At 51.7% G+C, this 16,735-nt stretch overlaps 2 protein-coding genes across 3 annotated transcripts in view; one reads left to right on the top strand and one right to left on the bottom strand.

Moving 5' to 3' along the window:
• The window catches only part of ZCCHC14 (zinc finger CCHC-type containing 14), a 52,375-nt gene extending 44,567 nt beyond the window's left edge, over nucleotides 1-7,808 (top strand). The window contains exons 10-14 of one of the 2 annotated variants that reach the window (XR_013183964.1): nucleotides 727-854; nucleotides 1,150-1,290; nucleotides 1,360-2,826; nucleotides 3,739-4,932; nucleotides 5,569-7,808. Coding sequence is in view for 1 of the 2 variants with exons in the window: in XM_054640986.2 (XP_054496961.2) it covers nucleotides 727-854; nucleotides 1,150-1,290; nucleotides 1,360-2,826; nucleotides 3,739-3,794 (1,792 nt within the window). In the remaining variant the exon portion in view is untranslated. Of the gene's footprint in view, nucleotides 1-726; nucleotides 855-1,149; nucleotides 1,291-1,359; nucleotides 2,827-3,738 lie in introns of both variants that reach the window. The other variant, XM_054640986.2, reaches the window with a different exon arrangement.
• A 142-nt stretch (nucleotides 7,809-7,950) lies between these two features.
• MAP1LC3B (microtubule associated protein 1 light chain 3 beta) lies at nucleotides 7,951-16,432 on the bottom strand. Its single transcript, XM_054640691.2, has 4 exons — nucleotides 16,275-16,432; nucleotides 13,737-13,792; nucleotides 11,341-11,447; nucleotides 7,951-9,467 (listed from the first exon to the last, which is right to left on the bottom strand). Exons 1-4 carry the CDS (start codon nucleotides 16,312-16,314, stop codon nucleotides 9,293-9,295), a joined length of 378 nt encoding a protein of 125 aa, XP_054496666.1. The 5' UTR covers nucleotides 16,315-16,432; the 3' UTR covers nucleotides 7,951-9,292.
• Nucleotides 16,433-16,735: the final 303 nt, after the last annotated feature.

Below are 16,735 nucleotides of genomic sequence, written 5' to 3'. Positions count from 1 at the left end.
TTTATTGCAAAGATTTTGGGCTTCCCATCCACTTGACATGGGTGGGAGCTGTTGGGTTTGCAGTCCCAGGGGATGCACTCCCAAAGTCAGGCCTGTTTTTTCCTAGCAAGTGACAATTTTTTGGGCTCCAGTCCACGTGGATGGAGCACAGCTACTTCAGGAGCTGCCTCAGTGTCCCACAGTGCCCCCAAGCAGCCCTGACAGCCCTTTGGGGACACTGATGCAACAGATTGTCCTGGTTTTTGCATCTCACTGACAGGAAAGTGTTTATTCTGCAGCTGCTGCTGTTCCTTACAAAGCAATTAGAAACCCAAATCTGTGCCCATTTTTCAGAGATCCTTGGCAGCATTTATCAGCAATCTTAGTTTCTCCAGAGTTTGTTTGGAAAAGGAAAACTTGGGACTGTGTTTGTTCTCTCTTTGGGTTTGGGATGTGCTGACATAATATATGACAGAATTTTAGAGTTCAGTCAGGGTTTGGTGATGTTTTACCCTGGACAAATAAGAGCATAGTGTTGTAATCAGATGGCAAATAGTCCAAGCCTAACTGCTGGCTGTCCTGGTCAGCACTGCTGTGATTTCCAAGTGTTTCCATTTGAAATGGGCACAGCAGCAGTGCATTGTTCAGTGGGCTTTGTCTGCTTTGGGTTCTTTCAGAAATGGATTTATTTATGGTTGTGTTTTAGCCAGTTTCTGTCTCTTCACGCTTCTCTCCATCACCCTGTAGGGAGAAGTCAGAGAAACGGTGCCTAAACCCCTCCACACCTTCCTCAGTGACCAGCAGTGGGGTGGCCAGGGTTCCCCCCACTTCCCACGTGGGGCCTATCCAGAGTATCCGGGGCAACCACGCTGCAGGTAAGGGGAGCAGGGGACCCTGCTGTGCTCAGCTGTGCCTGCTCGAGGGTCAGCTCCTTCCTGGGCTGCTGCTTCCCCAAGCTTTATCTTCCAAAAGCCATTGGCTTCACGGGCAGCAAGCAAAAAGTCTGATTTCAGTGATTATTGGGGGCAATAAAAAGTGATTTTTCCATGGCTCTAGTGGGAATGGGGCAGCTGCTCTGTTCCACTTGTGATGTATCCCTGTAACTGCTGAGCATGGCCGTGTCCTGCTGAGGTGCTGCCAGTGTCACCTGCGTGTCCCCTGTCCCTGCAGAGCTGCGAGTGGACGTGGATCAGGCAGCCCACCCCCTGCCCAGGGAGGGCAGCTCCTCCGAGTACTCCAGCTCCAGCTCCAGCCCCATGGGGATCCAGGCACGCGAGGAGAGCTCGGACAGCGCCGAGGAGAACGAGAGACGTAAGCAGAGCCCCGCGGCCGCGCCCCCTGCCCCGCCCAGGGCTGTCCTCACCACGCCTCTCTCCCCAGGCCTGGAGCTCCACCTGGACGCCTCGGACAAGGAGAAGCCGGTGATGCTGCTGAACCATTTCCCCTCGAGCTCTGCCAGGCCCACGGCCCAGGTGCTGCCCGTGCAGAACGACGGCGGCTCGGGCCCCGCCGGCCACCACGCGCTGCCCATGCAGATGCTGTCCCCGAGCCCCTCGCACATGGCCCCCATCCGCATGCTCGGCTCCATGCACAAACCGGAGCGCGGCTCCGCCGACATGAAGCTGCTCTCGTCCTCCGTGCACTCCCTCTTGTCTTTGGAGGAAAGGAATAAAGTGTCTCCGGGCTCGAGGGGCAGCATAAAGATGGAGAAGGGCTTTGGGAACGCCGTGGTGGATGTCATGTCCGCGTCCTCTGCGCACCAGCCCCTGCAGGTGCTGTCGGGGGGTGCCGAGAGCAGCTCCCCCACGTCCACCATGAACTTTGGGCCTCGCACCAAAGTCGTCCACGCTTCCGCTCTGGACAGAGTGATCAAACCAGCCCAGCAGCCAGGACTCATAGTGGAGACGAGCACCGCTGCCACGGTGACGTCCAGCACAGTCTTCCATGTGGCTCGTCCGCCCATCAAACTCCTGGTGTCGTCGTCTCTTCCCACCGACTCCACCATGGCCGGACAGACTTCCTGCTCCAGTAATATGCAAATAACGGTGTCCCCTGCAATAATCAACCCCCGGACTGCTCTGTACACAGCCAACACCAAAGTTGCCTTTTCTGCCATGAGCAGCGTGCCCGTGGCGCCCATGCAGGGCAGCTTCTGCGCCAACAGCAACGCGGCCTCCTCCAGCAGCCACCCGTCCCCGTCCTTCACCACCATGGCCAACCTGCCCAGCTGCCCCGCGCCCAGCTCCAGCCCCACGCTCTCCTCCGGCGCCGACAACAACTTCTACAGCAGCAGCAGCAGCAGCAGTAGCAGCAGCAGCGGCGGCGGCTCGTCCGGCAGCGTCCCCGTCCCCAACCAGAACCACCATCACCACCACCACCAGCAGCCGCCGCCGCAGCCCCCCGGCTGCATGGTGTGCAGCTCCTGCGGCTGCAGCGGCAACTGCGGCTCCAGCGGCATGACCGTCAGCTACGCCAACTATTTCCAGCACCCCTTTTCAGGACCTTCCATGTTTACTTTCCCTTTCCTGCCCTTCAACCCCCTGTGTAGCAACGGCTACATCAACACGCAGCAGTACAACAGCAGCACCACGTTCCCCGTGGTGCACACGGCCTACAACAGCGGCCTGGCCCCCGACTCCGTCATGGCCGGCCAGTCCACCTTCGCCGTGCCCCCCATGCAGAACTTTATGGCGGGCACGGCCGGGGTGTACCAGGCACAGGGGATGATGGGCAACGGCAACGGGTCAAGCCACAAAAAAAACGGGAACCTCTCCTGTTACAACTGCGGGGCCAGCGGGCACAGAGCTCAGGACTGCAAACAGCCACCCATGGATTTCAATCGGCAAGGTAAAGGCTGGGGGGACACACAGGGTCCTTTCCTGTGTGTAGAGTTCAGGCTGATGTTTCCAGCAAACCGGCTCATTCCTTTCTTTGGGATTGTTTCCTTTGTGCCAAGTTACGGCCGATGTTTCTTCAAGTGGCTCATGGCTGCGTTTGGGTGACGCTTTGGAATGGTTGGCTCTGGGTTTGGAGTAGGATCCAATCCAGAGTGTGGCCTTGAGACCTGCCCCTGGGGTCTGATGGTGTCTGGCAATCTCTGGCTTGTAAAAATATTTTGTTATCAAAAGTTGATGGTGTGAGCTATTGCCAAATTTCAGGCAGCCCCATGAGGATGACTCAGACGAGGCCCTCAGCTGTGATCTGTGGGGTTGGCACTGTTTTTTAGGGAGGGAAGAAACCTCAAGGAAGGGAGGGAGCTGCTGTGGACAGGTTGCAGCAGAACCGCTGTTGCTGCCTCTGCATTGTCAGCCAGGTCAGCTTCAGTCATTATTGCAAGTTTCCCTGGAATTTTAGAAACTGAAATCTCTGTTCCTCTTCCCTTCCTCCCAACACAATAACCTAAGTGAAGAATTGCTGTTCAAACCCTCCCTGTGAGGGTGGGGAGGCCGTGGAACAGGTGCCCAGAGAAGCTCTGGCTGCCCCTGTATCCCTGGAAGTGTCCAAAGCCAGGCTGGACATTGGGGCTTGGAGCACCCTGGGCCCGTGGAAGGTGTCAGGGTTGGAACTGGATGGACTTTAAGGTCCTTTCTCACCCAGACCATTGTGGGATCCTGTGATTCCATGAAACAAAATTGTGCCAGCCCTAAAATTGCGCTCAAACTCCAGTGATTCACACCACGGGTAGGAGGCAGCAGGTTGGTTTGGGAAGCCCTGGGAGGTGACTGATGTGTAACCCCTGTGTCCCTGTCCCTGTCCCAGGTACGTTCAGGCTGAAGTACGCCCCTCCCTCGGAAAGTCTGGACTCCACAGACTGAGCTTCCCCAGCTGGCCCCACGATGCTGTAAAGCCATGGAGAGCGACGGAGATCGAACTGCAGAACTGAGACGTCCAGTTGCTGTTAAGCTTAATGTATTTTTTAATCCAAAGGTGCTTTACTTTATTAGACTAGGTAGAAAATCTAGCTTAGGGGTGCAGCCAACCCAGTTTTGATTGCCAAATTCAAGCTTTGTTGTTGGAACTCCTGACTCCGCGTCCTCGGACCGATGGATGGACAGGTGGATGGATGGATGGATGGATGGATGGTGGAGCTGGCCAGCTGCAGTTCCTGCTGGAAGTACAACATCCCCTGTACTTTTTTGGCTGGAGAATGTTGCCACAAATGGACTTTTCCAAGGTGAAAGGCCTGACTCCAGGGCAGCTCTGTTCTGAGGTGGAAGGTAGGAGTGGCCAGAAGGACTTTGGCACCCCTGGGCTAGGTAAAATGTCTACTTTTTTTCAAAAGTGATCAGGCACTAATCTCTGGGATTTTTAAGGATTGCACTACAGAAGAATGTAAAACTCTTCAAGCTTTCTGCACTTTTAGCAGACAGTGTCACTCTGAGACCAGTGCAAGAGGCAAAGAAGTTCCAACCTTTACAAATTGGCACCAGCAGGCTTACGGGACTTAATTCCACAATAAAAATCCTAAAAAGTCTCTCTTTTCCCTTCCAAAAGAACACACACGGCAGTTTCAGTTCCTTCTGGAAACAAACTCGTGCTTCATTGTCTCACCTATTACTAGCTAGTGCTGGCTTCCCAGCACTGGAATAAACTTAGTTTCCAAGGGTCCAAGTCCCAGAGACTCCAGAGTCATAAAAGCTTCAAGGATATTTTCCTGTAATACACAAAACCTTTACGTCCTGTTACTGTATATAGGTCTCTTTCACAGAAACCTTATTATTCTGCTTTTGTAAATGAATTTTAAACCATCCTAAAAAAAAAAAAAAATCAAACTAAGAACTCTGGCAGCAGAGTTGATAAGCTTTTGCTTTACTTTATATGAAATACCCTTTGGCTCCTACCCCAGGATTCAGGAGTGGTGGGAGTCAAACATGTAAAAGGTAGTAAAAACTTCATTATTATCAAGACTTGGAAGGATTTCTTGTCGGCCTCCTTCGTTGCAGTAGGTTGTAGGTGAGTAGCTTTGGTGTTAACTACTTAGTCCATCATTTGTGGGTGACAAATCTAAATTAGGACTCGAGAGGAAGCCAAACCCATCTCGAACTGCTAATTTGAAACACTTTGGTCCTGTCTGGTTGAAAGAAGATCCTAATCCTCATGGCTCTCCCCCCTGGGAATATGACAGCATTAAATGGGTGAGGCCTCCTCTGTAAAAGTGTCTGACAGAGAGGAATTTGCATCCTGTAATTTGGGAGACACCTTGAAAGTCTGAAGCCTTGTTTACACTCGGAGGTATTCTTACAGCAGGATGAATCCATAGGATTGGCTTGGGAAGTCCTCTGGGAGCAGGAGGGTTTGGAGCTGCCCCAGGAGCTGGGGCTGTGTGAGGGGGCAGCTCAGCCCTTCCTGGGCCCTGCTCATAGGAAAGGGACATTCTGGGCCAGCCCTGTGTCCCTGCCTCTCCCAGGGCAGCCTCAGCCTCGTGGGATCACAAGCATCAGGAGAGCCTCGGGAATGTGGGTGGGCAGAACCAAACTGGGCCCAGGGAGGGATCCAAAACCTCAATTTGCAGAACAAACAAACAAACAAGCAAACAAAAGATACCTTTATTGCTATGCAATAAGAACCCCCTGATTTGTGTATCCCCAGCCCAGCTCCCTGTTGGCTCTGCCTGCGTTTGAGGACGTTCCCTGTGTTCCCATGAACAACCTTCAGACCTACAACACTAAAGGGATGAAAACTGACAATGCAATTTACTTTGCCTTAATGAGCTCAAGACAATGGTAGGAACAGTCTGTCCCACTGCATCATGCCCAAGGAAAACGTGCAGTTCCATGTTTACTATTTGCAGCTTTGAGGGTCTCTCCAGTGGCCTGGAACATGTGCTGAAAGCCAAACTTAGTGTTATTATTATTATTGTTGTTGTTATTATTATTTTTTTCACTTTTTTTAAACAGTATTTTAAAATTGTATTTAAAGAAACTGTATTTCAACACACATGTGAGTGTTCAAAAACCCTCTTGAAACAGCAAAAAACAGCAGCAGCAAAAAAAAAAAGTCATTTCTGTACCGGTTGTGTTTTGTTTTACTGCCCAGGGCTGGGCACAGTTGTGTCTGATCTTCCTCACAGAAAAAAATCATATCAAAAGGACTGTAAAACTGAATGTCTGTCCAGCAAATTGTTTCATTCCTTTCTCCAGAGCTTTCTTTAGGCTCCTTTCATGTGTGTAGAGTTCAGGCTGATGTTTCCAGCAAACTGTTTCATTCCTTTCTTTGGGATTGTTTCCTTTGTGTCGAGTTATGGCTGATGTTTCTTCAAGTGGCTCATGGAACGGTTGGGTCTGGGTTTGGAGTAGGATCCAATCCAGAAGGACCTGGAGGCAACACGAGTGTCCGAGAGGAAAATCTGGTGAGCCAGCAGCAACCTCAGAGCCTTCCCCAAATCCCAGTGAGCTGGGGCTTCAGACCTGCCAGTGAACACCCTCCACTCTGTACCCAGAACAACCAAAGTTGGTAAGTCCGAACAGAGCACCTTAATTCCATAAAATTATCCTTAATCTCTTCTTCAAAGGCACAAATCCATCTTTTTACCCCTAAAAAGCAAGGCAGCTTGGGTGGGAATAGTAGAGTTCCAGCTGCCCTGCCTGAAGGAAGCAGTTCTTAAACCCTATTTTTGTACATTGAAAGATGGAGATTTCAGAGAATGTTATTTAGCCCTATCTTTGTCCTGCGAGTATAAAAGGAATTAGTTCTTCAGATGGATTTCACTGTGGAATGGGAATGATTTTTCAGTGTAGGAGGGAAGGGAATCCCCAGTGATCTCCCTGCAGGGGCAGGAGAATCAGTGAGGAGCCTTTCCCAGGGGAGGGAGCAGTGGGTGGGGCAGTTCCAGCTGCTTTTTCCATTTGATGATGGAAAGACTCAAAATAGGATGGAATTTCCAGTGAACTCCTCCTCACCCTGCAAATTAAGCATGAATAAATATCCTGGGCTCGACCCTAACAGGGAGTGCAGAGAGGGAGGAGAGGGAACTGAGATCCTGATCAGAGGGTTCCACCTGACTTCTATTGAAAACCACATTTGAACCAATACTAAAGTTTATCAGAACTGGTTTTTATCCAAACCAGCTCTGTCACACTCAGCTTTTTGTGAAAATTTTTCATTAAATCTTCATTAAATCTTGGCAAATTAAGCGCCAGACTTCCCAGAGTAAGAGTCCAGCAGCAGGCCTTGGCCATGCCCCCACATCCCAGAGATATCCCGGGATGAGCCAGGCTGGGGCAGAGGCAGAGCAAAGCTCCCCCCTCCATCTGTGGGGCAGCAGAGCTGTGCCAGAGGGACCCTGGGAGTGCTGGACTCGGGCTAGTCTGGAACACCTGGAAATGGGATGAATATGGGCAAATCTGGACAAAAATCCATGTATTGGAGTTCGGGAGAGTAGGAATCACTTTGGCTGGTTGAGGCCCCGCAGCTCTTGTAATAAACCCTTGGAATTACCCATTTGTTCCCTGAAATTTTGTGATGTACACAAGAACTGTGTTGGTACTGAAGCAGAAAGCAAATCCCGTGTGTTTTCAAGTGCAGATTAACAGCTTCTCTTGGACATAACTTTCCATTAGGAATGAAGGAAATTCCTGCTCCATTTGAGCCATTTCTTTTACTTCGATCACTTCTAGTATTACAAATTCTGCATGTAACTTTATAAATATTTTAAATAGTTTTGTAAATATTTAATATTCAGCTAATTTGATTTTGAATTGTAAATGTCAAGTATTCTGGTATTGGGATTTTTATGTTTTATTATACTTTGTTAAAAGTTAAATTGTACATTTTTAGAATGTTTTTATCTGAGTAAATTTAATGTATGGAAAATAAAGAGTTAAACAGAATCCCTTGGCATTGGCTTTCCTTTTAAAGGGATTCAGCTGTGTGGGGGCTTCTCCAGCTTGGCAGTAGCAGAGAATTATTTTTAATTCCTTTAATTAATTATTTTGCTGTGAAAACGCCTAGGAATAACCACACGAGCCGGAATTAAGTTGGGATGTAATCCATCCATATCAGCACTGTATTAATTTTAAAAAAGCAACATTTGTACAGGAATATCAGTCGATCACGTCGTAATTACAAGTACAGTTGTCAGTTATGAGTTAAACGAGTTCTTACACGAACAGAACTAAACAGAGAACAAGCTGCATCGAAAAGTTCACGTCGGAGTAAAAACACAAAGGACAATAAAAAACGGGCAGGGGGCCCCGGGAAGAGGAGATGCATGCAAAGAGCGGAGGAGGTACGAGGTGGAGGAGGCACAACGCGCGCACCCCGCGCAGTGCCAGCGCTGTAGTATTGCTTCTGTCCCCGCCAGAGCCGGTGACACCGGGGACACACGGACACCGCGGGGATCCCGCCACGCCTCGCTGACAGCACTAGAGAAACACAGGTTTGTCCCACGGGAGAGCTCCCCTCTCTCCAGAGAGCACAGCCTGCTCCCTGCCCGGCACACGGGAGCCTCCAGCCGTGCCACGAATCGTTTGTTCGTCAACTCTGGGCAGCCGCTCCCGGCCCTGAGCTGCTCCTCCCGACTGCCAGGCACGGGAAGGGCCGACCTCCGGGCTAGGGGCAGGATCCTATGGATCACTGGAAGCCAGCTCAGATGAACACACAGGGATTGGGAATTCGTAACAGACTGGAGTTTATTTCAGTGTTACCTGTTGGGGTGTGCATTTTACAGTTAGACACTTCCTACATCTACGATAAAGCTGTGGTGTTTGGTATGAGTAATCCAGAAAGCGGCGCCGCCCCTGAGCGTGCGGTGCCCAAAAACCGGAGACACAAAGAGTTGTCCTTCCCCAGCTCACCCCGAGCACTTGCCTTCACTCCCTGCAGCACCGACATGAGTCTGATGGAGCTGCAGAAGAAAAAGCTCCCCTTTGGAACATTAAAATGCATTTGCTCTCATGAGAAACCTTCCCATTTAAAACCAAAAAATTTAAGGAATCGTAGGGAGATTTTCCAGCAAACTCACGGGAAACACTTTAGTTCCTCTCTGGTGCCTGTTTGCTCGTTAAAAGTAAATCGAGTGTCCCTTTCTCTGCAAGTGTCACATGCACAATTGGGCTCCTTTCGTCAGGTCCAGACCTGTAAATGTGCCTGTGTGGAATATTATTAGGGCAGGTTTCAAAGCTGGAGGTGCTCGTCTGTACTGTTTAATAGTCACAAACAAGGCAAGGTGAGATGAGACACCTGCTAAAGCAAGACTATGCTAAGGACTGAGAGCGTAGGTGACATCCGGTTCTTTCCCTGGGGGTGTGTGGGGAAGAGTGGGGGTGATGGCCAAGGGTCAACCCAAATCCTGGGCTAGGCCCAGCGGCGTGTCCTAGGCGGAGGCCGGCGCTCCGAAGGTCTCCTGGGAGGCGTAGACCATGTAGAGGAACCCATCCTCGTCCTTCTCGCTCTCGTACACCTCGGAGATGGGCGTGGAGACGCTCACCATGCTGTGCCCGTTCACCAGCAGGAAGAAGGCCTGGTTGGAGTTCAGCTGCAGGCGCCGCCTGGGCAGGGGTGAGGGGAAAGGGGGGACAAAGGACAGATGGCAACGGACAGTCCTCAGCAGCAAGGTCACAGCAGAGAATCACGGAGTGGTTTGGGGTGGAAGGATTTCAATAAAGCTCATCTCATTCTGGCCTCTGTCATGGGCACCTTTCCCTGCATGTCCCCACCCAGCCCTGTCCCTCAAAACTGGCCTGAATTCCTCTGCTAAATCCAGGCAGGTGCATCCCCTGGCAGAGCCCCCTCTCAGGGGCAAAGCTGCACTCCAGAAGGGCATTGAACTGGAGGGACTGGCAAGAAGCACCCCATAACCAGGGACCTCTGCCTTGCAGCTCACTGGAATGAAAACCCAGAGATCCTTAGGAAGATTGGGAAAGACAGGCAGAGCTTCCTTGCAAAACCTGGGCAACTTTTAAACTCACTTTGTCACCAGCTCTGTAATGGCCTGGCTTTAACCTTGGAGCATCTTGCTCCCTTCTCCTCCTCCCTCCCAGGAGAAGCATGGTGGGAAGGGCAGGGAGCTGCAGGAACTGCTGCAGGAACTGCCTGGCACAGGAAACAGCTGATTTCTGGATTTCCCTTGGATCATTCCAGCTCCGGGGAAATGGGTGTTGCTGCTGAACTGCCTCCTGCAGAGCAGGTCTGCAGAGAGCAGCTCTTCCCACTGGGTAAACCAAGTGAGCAACAGCAGCTCAGGAGTGTGGAGCTGCCACCAAAGCAAGCAAAGAACAGATCAGAAGAGCTTCCTGCTGCTTCCACTCGCTGCTGAGGGGCAGCAGCAGCTGGAAACAAGGATTTATTTAGCTCCCAACCACAGCCCTGGACAGGGACCCTTCCAAAGCCAGGCTAATCACTCCAGAGACAGCAGGCTGAGGGAAGGCAGCAGCTCTCCAAGGTTTGGGAAGGATGGGCTTTGCTGTGCATCACTGGAGCTGGCTGAGGACCAAGTCTGGCCCGTACCAAGTTATTTATTAACAGTAAAGGCAGAAAAAAAAGGTGAGAAAATCCTTCAGCCTGCAGTTAACCTCTTTGCCCAGGGGCTTTCACGTTCCTGAGAAACTCTGGAAGACTTGAGCAGCCTGGTTCCTGTCTCCAAAGCCCTCTCTGCCTTTCTTCCTCCTACAGGAGCTGGGATTTGCCTGTGACAGTTTTTGTTTGGACACCCTGGACAACTCCCACAGCCCAAGGCCTCCACAAACCAGCTCCTGCTGCAGCCTGACCAGCACAAAACAAGCTCTGGTTTGCTGCTCACTTCTGGAGAACCCCTCCTTATCACACACTGCTGCTGAGCCAGCAGAGTTGCACTTCTAGCAGAATTTCTGACCACACAACTTCCACTCGGGGCTGTTTCCCTCTGCCTTTCCTGTAAGCTGAGCAAGCAGGGGCAGAAACACCCTGGCCTGAGCTGGTGTTTCCCAGGCCTCAGTGCTGTCACTGAGGGAAACCTCAATTCCCAAAGGATGCCAGGCGCATCCCCAAGCAGCAGCCAGAGCAGAGCTCTGGCTCTGAGCCCAAACTCCCCTTCCCAGTGGGTGGGAAGAGGCAGCCACTCCCGAGGGGGACTCCATGGCAGAAGAGAGGAGGCATCCCAAAATAGCCAAGGCAGAAGGACCCATGGCAGCCAGGGATTCACAGCCCCACACTCCTCCTACAGCTCTGGGAATGTTATTTCTCTTGGAGGCAGACTACCAGCCCAGCTCTCTTCAGAGTGGGGTTTTTCCAGCAAAGCAAAAGGAAAAGCACCTTCTCCTGATTTGTCCTAGTGCTCATTAGATGGATTTTCCATTTAGACCTCCCAAGTGCATCAGGGGGGGAATTAACAGAGCATCACAGTCTGAGGTTGATGAGTTCACACTGGAATCCCAGCAATACTACCTGATAATTTTGATTAGCTCGCTCATGTTGACATGATCTGGCACCAGGAACTTGGTCTTATCCAAAACTGGAAGCTGCTTCTCCCCCTTGTACCTTTCAATGATCACCTGAGAAGAAGCACAAAAAGCAGAAGATGTGAAAGGCAGGAACAATGTCTGGTGCCCTCATCTCCCCCCTCCCAGCTCCATTTCCCTTCACCTGTGAATGCAGCATCTCCAGTCTGAAAAGCAGCAATTCATGGTTGGGCTCAACTATCTTAAAGGTTTTTTTCCAACCCAAACAATTCTGTGTTTCCATGAGAATTAATTACCTTCACGTGCTCCTCTGTTCTGTTTGCAAGAGCCACTGCTCAGAGGGGTAACACACAGGGATTTTACAGCACACATCCACAGCTTCAAGGCAATTTTAAGAGAGTTCCTTTGCTGCAGTCATTTAACCCAGCAACAAGGAAATCCAAGGAAAGATCGAGCCCACTTCCCTCTAACACACTGCAGTGGCTGACCAGGGGTTTGTGCTGCTATGCAAGTCTGCCAGATCAAGCAGTTGTCTCTGGAATTTCTCCAGTTTCAGGCCATCTCTTTAAGAACCACCACTCTGCTGTTTCATTCACCTCCCATGGTTCCTTCCAATACATGAGAAAAAGCTACTTTGGAAGGGTATGAAACCTCCAATTTCCAAATAAAGGAGAAAATTTCCTCAAGCACGCTCAGGAGGCAGTAACTCTGCCAGGACTGCTGTGTAATAACCACTTAATTCACAGAGAAACTGCAGATTTCCCAATTTAAGGAACACCCTGCCCAGCAACTGAGGGTAGCTCCTGCTTTTGAGAAGTGATCTCAGAACTCGTGTGCTCCTGTTTCCAGGGCCATGTGGGGTTTGTTGATTTCCAGTCACCAGGAGCTACGTGACACCAGTCCCTTGGATCCTCTCCATGCTCACGGGGTCTGGCTGTGTTGGTCCTAAAAAGCTGCACAGGTGAAGAGATGCTGATTGAATTCTACCACAGAAAGAGCCTTACATCACTTGAAATAAATGCTGGCTCATTCTGGGTAACAAAGCCCCACTATTTTTAAGCAGTAGATATTTCTAACAGCAGAATGGAGGATGTTGACAGCACAGGAGGGATTTATTATCTGGTGTGACATTGCCACCTTATCTCATCCAGAACTGCTAATGACAATAACGAGGCACTGACTGGCCCAGCAAGACTCCAGGGATCCCAGCAGGGATAGCTGGGAGTTTGCATCACCACATCTCCAGCAAGTTCCTTAGGCACCTCTGAATTTTTGGTTGGAACCTGTCCATGGCTGACTTAAAAGTGAGGGTTTTGCCATAAATCCCTGGCTTTCAATCTGTGGTCACAGAGCTTGGGGACTATGGCTAAGTGGTCTCTGAAAGGTGAGGGGAAAAGCAATATTTGTCAGGAAACAGATTTGCAAGGAAAGCACCTTTTGGGAAAATGAAACCTTCCAAAAAAAGTCAGAAAATCCTGCTGTGAAGTATTCCTTGTTCCCCTGCCCAACTGCACAGGGAAGCAGCAGTGGCAGCTCCAAAGTGAAGGAAGGAGTTTAAAGCCCAAGAAAAGCTGAAAACCTTTCAGTTTCTGTTTCTACAGCAGCTTCTGTCAGTGAGCTTGCTCTGGGAGTGGGGCCAGTTTGCAGCAGTTGGTTCACAGCAGAATTTCCACACACTGGGGTCACCAAATCCCATCACAGAGCCAAAGGCTGAGGGTCCCATCCAGTCCCCTCTGCTGAAGAACTCACCCGTGACAGAACACAATCCATGCCTTTTGCTTGTAGGATACTCTCAGCATTTTAACTTTGAGGATGCAGTAAATAAAATAAAACACAAACTTGGGCAGCATTTGGAGCTGAGCAGCTGAGGAGTGACAGGGTGAGGGGTGATATCCAATGTTCACTGGACAGCCCAGCAGCATTCCTGGAGACCTGAGCACTGGCCCATCCCAGCAGAAAAACATTTCTGTCCTTCCCAGCACAGGCTGATGAGCAAATCCATATCTGCCTCTACACTCCTGTCTACTCTTCTTGGTGAGCCTCTGAAGACTCTTAATTCAGAGGAGAAAACCACAGAGAGAGGAGCTGAGTGCTCAGGAGGATCTCAGAGCTCAGCTGGGGTGTGGTTTTCTTCCAAGTTACAAAACACAAGCGCAAATCTCCGGAAATGCCACTTCCTCCAGCCCCTGTGAGCACCTTGCTGCACCACACCAACCGTGAGAACTGCTGCCTGAGAATGCTCCTGAAATCCAGGCTCAGCCGCCCTGAACTGCCAGGTTTTCATGTGGTCTCCTCAGGACAGCTCTTTCACAGCTTTCTAGCTGCTAAAAAGACCATCAGGCTGGAAACTGAAGTAAAAAAAATTAGAAGAACTGGACTTACTGGTATTTTAGTGGGATGCTGATCCCGAATCAGTCGTACATCTTCCACTCTTTGTTCTGCAAGGGATTAAAAAAAAAAAAAATCTGTTTAAACGTTCACAGTTAATGCTGTTATTTCCTTATTTCTCCACCACTGAACAGAAGGACCATGTGTCAGGAAAAGCCAGAAGAGGAAATTCAGGCAAAGCAATTTCCAAATGGGCCACCACTATCAGGAGTACAAGCTCTCCTGTGACAGCTGATCCCCTGCTCCTTAACCCAAGGTGACAAGCGCTGTGTGCACCCGCCTGGCACTCCTAGAAAGTGTTAAAGGAGATCCTTTCCTCCCCACACCCCTCACTTTCTGCCCACTGAGGCACACATTTAACCTCACACAGTTAAGGCCTCAAATTACACCACCCAAATGAAAAACTAAATACCCTGTGCTATTTCTGTCAGGTCCCAGAAGAGGAAATGGTCAACAATTATTTGAGCCCCGGGACTGGCCCAAGCCTGGCAGCATCAGCTTTCCTTGTGTGCTCTCCTGTTACCGAATTCCAGGTTTTATTTTGACTCGGCCTCACCCATTGTTGCAGGAGCTGCTGGACCTACACATTTTGCCACTCTCCGTGCCAGTTTTCAGGATAAAGTTCAGCTCTCCTCAGACAGGAATATTAATAGAATAGCTATCATGAACCTGGCTAAAGTACACGAGGCAGAGTAAACAGCCCGGCTGCTTTCAGGGGCCGCCTCGTCTGTCTGTCCCCTGCCTACTTTCAGATTCAGTGAACTCCGTTTCAAGCCCTCTGTTCTGCAGCAGGACGGGGCTTTCCAGGCTGTTTTCAGGTTCCAAACAGCTCGGAGAGAGATGATTTAGTGTTGCATCACGGCTTGAACACACACCTGCCTGGGGAGAGAAGCACTTAGGCCAGCTCCCCGTTGGAATGCTAATGGCAGGACACTCAGCAATACCATCCCTCTGTCCGTGTTTGTGCCCATGGAGCACATCCTCCTCAGGAGCCCGGCAAGGAATGCAGCTCTCTGAATCACCCTTTGGAGCTGCAGGTGAATCAAGCAGAACTCAGGCAAGGAGCATGCAAAGCCTTCACCTGAAAGCCACCTCACATCCCGAGCCACATTCCCACAGCCCAGCAGGAGAGCTTCAAGGGCAGAGAGCTCCACCTCGTTAAAATACTTTTTAAGATTAACCAAAAACACAAAAGATACATGGAGAGAGTGAGACCAACCATCCACCTGGCAAGCACTAACTTTTCAGCTGGAACAGGTTTGTTCACAGCAATGTTATTCAGCAGAACTCCCTGGAGCAGAAGGAACATAAACCGGGCAAATCATGGAGATTATTGTGTGTGGTGTGTTCAAAATCAGGCCCCAGTCAGCCACAGATAAACACTGTTCTCTGACGACAGTAGTTGCAGTGGCAACTGCTTGGCTGCCATCCTAGCTGAACTTAATACCTGCAACAGAGGCTGCTGACAGCTATGGGGTCAACAACAGTTTTGGAAAGCTCTGAGAAAAGGGGTGGCATAAACACAGACTTTTGTCAGACCCACATCCTCTCCTCTTCCCTGCAGGGAACAGCTCACATTTAGCACGACAGCAAAGGCAAGGGTGGGCACATCACAAAGCTCTCTTAAGCAGCTTGACTCTAACCCAAAGGCAGGAAGAAAGGAAAATCTGGATCAATTACTTCCACCAATTCCATCTCACGTACGGGATTTTATAGTTCATGCAGAAATAGGTTACGCTGCCAGTTCGTGTTACCCTCGCAGCGCTTCAGCCTCCCTCCCTGACACACATGGGCAGATCCCGAGCCCTTTGATTGCTCCGGATCCATCCTGAGCGCACACACAGGAGCGTGCCACGGCTCTATCGAGCCTGCTCCTTCTCCGAAGCCACTAATCTCATTTTCCCAGCCATCATTACACAGCTCTTTTCGATGCCCTGCTAGTTTTCAACAGCCAAACAGAGACAGGAGCCACACGCCCCGGTGCAGTCGCGGCTGCCCGGGTGGAGAATTCCCCTCCCCGCGCCAGGCACCGGCTGCCAGCGGAGCTTTAATGCCGCTGCCACTGGCGCAGAGGCCGCCGGACACTGAGCAGACACCGGAGGGAAGGGCAGGCCCAGCTCCTGGCACACGCACCGAGGATGTTTCCAGGCTCCTGGGAGTTTTGCAGTCGATAATAGATGATGCCATGAAGAGATCTCCCCACCCCAAGCACAGATCTCCTCAGCCGGGCACAGCACAGCTCGCCACACCACAAAACCCCCATGTCCCGAAGCGCCCGGGTAAACAACCCCGGAGCACGGGCCGGGTTTGACTCCGCCGCAGCGCCGAGAAGGCCGGGACACCGGGGCAGCCCCGGGCCCGCTCCGCCCGCTGGTCCCCGCTGTCAGCCGGAGCCGCCCGCGGACCCTCGCTGCTCCCACCGCCCTCGGCCCCCTCCCCTCCCCTCCCCATCGCGGCGATCCTCCCGCAGCCCGGCGGCACCGGCAGCTCCGGCGGGCCGCACCCCGCCGCGTCCCTCCCCGGGGCGCTCACCGAAGGTGCGGCGCTGCTTGAAGCTCTTCTCCGAGGGCATGGCGGCGTTCGCTCGGCCCGGGCCCGGCGGCGGCTCTGCGCGGCGGCAGCGGACACCTCCGAGTGCCGGCGCCCGCCCCCCGCGCCGCCGCGGCCGCTCGGCCGTCAGCTGACAGCGCGTCAGCCGGGCCCCGCCTCGCCCCGCCGGCATCTTGTGTGTGGCACGGGGCACCGCCGGCATGGCCGCTCCGTGACACACAGACATGGTGCTGGGGGAATGTCACGGTGCCCTGGCGGTGTTCCCGCTCTGCGACACACGGCCATGGCCGCCTCGGTGCCAGCCGTGTTCTCCTCAGTGACACAGCCATGGCCGCCTCGGTGCCAGGCAGTGTTGTGTTTACTGACACACGGCCATGGCCGCCTTGGTGCCAGGCCGTGTTCTCCTCAGTGACACAGCCATGGCCACCTTGGTGCCAGGCCGT

The sequence above is a fragment of the Agelaius phoeniceus genome, chromosome 12 (genome assembly GCF_051311805.1).
Source record: "Agelaius phoeniceus isolate bAgePho1 chromosome 12, bAgePho1.hap1, whole genome shotgun sequence".
Classification (NCBI taxonomy): Eukaryota; Metazoa; Chordata; class Aves; order Passeriformes; family Icteridae; genus Agelaius; species Agelaius phoeniceus.
Note: the sequence above shows the minus strand (reverse complement) of the source record. Positions and strands in the feature narration are given on the sequence as shown.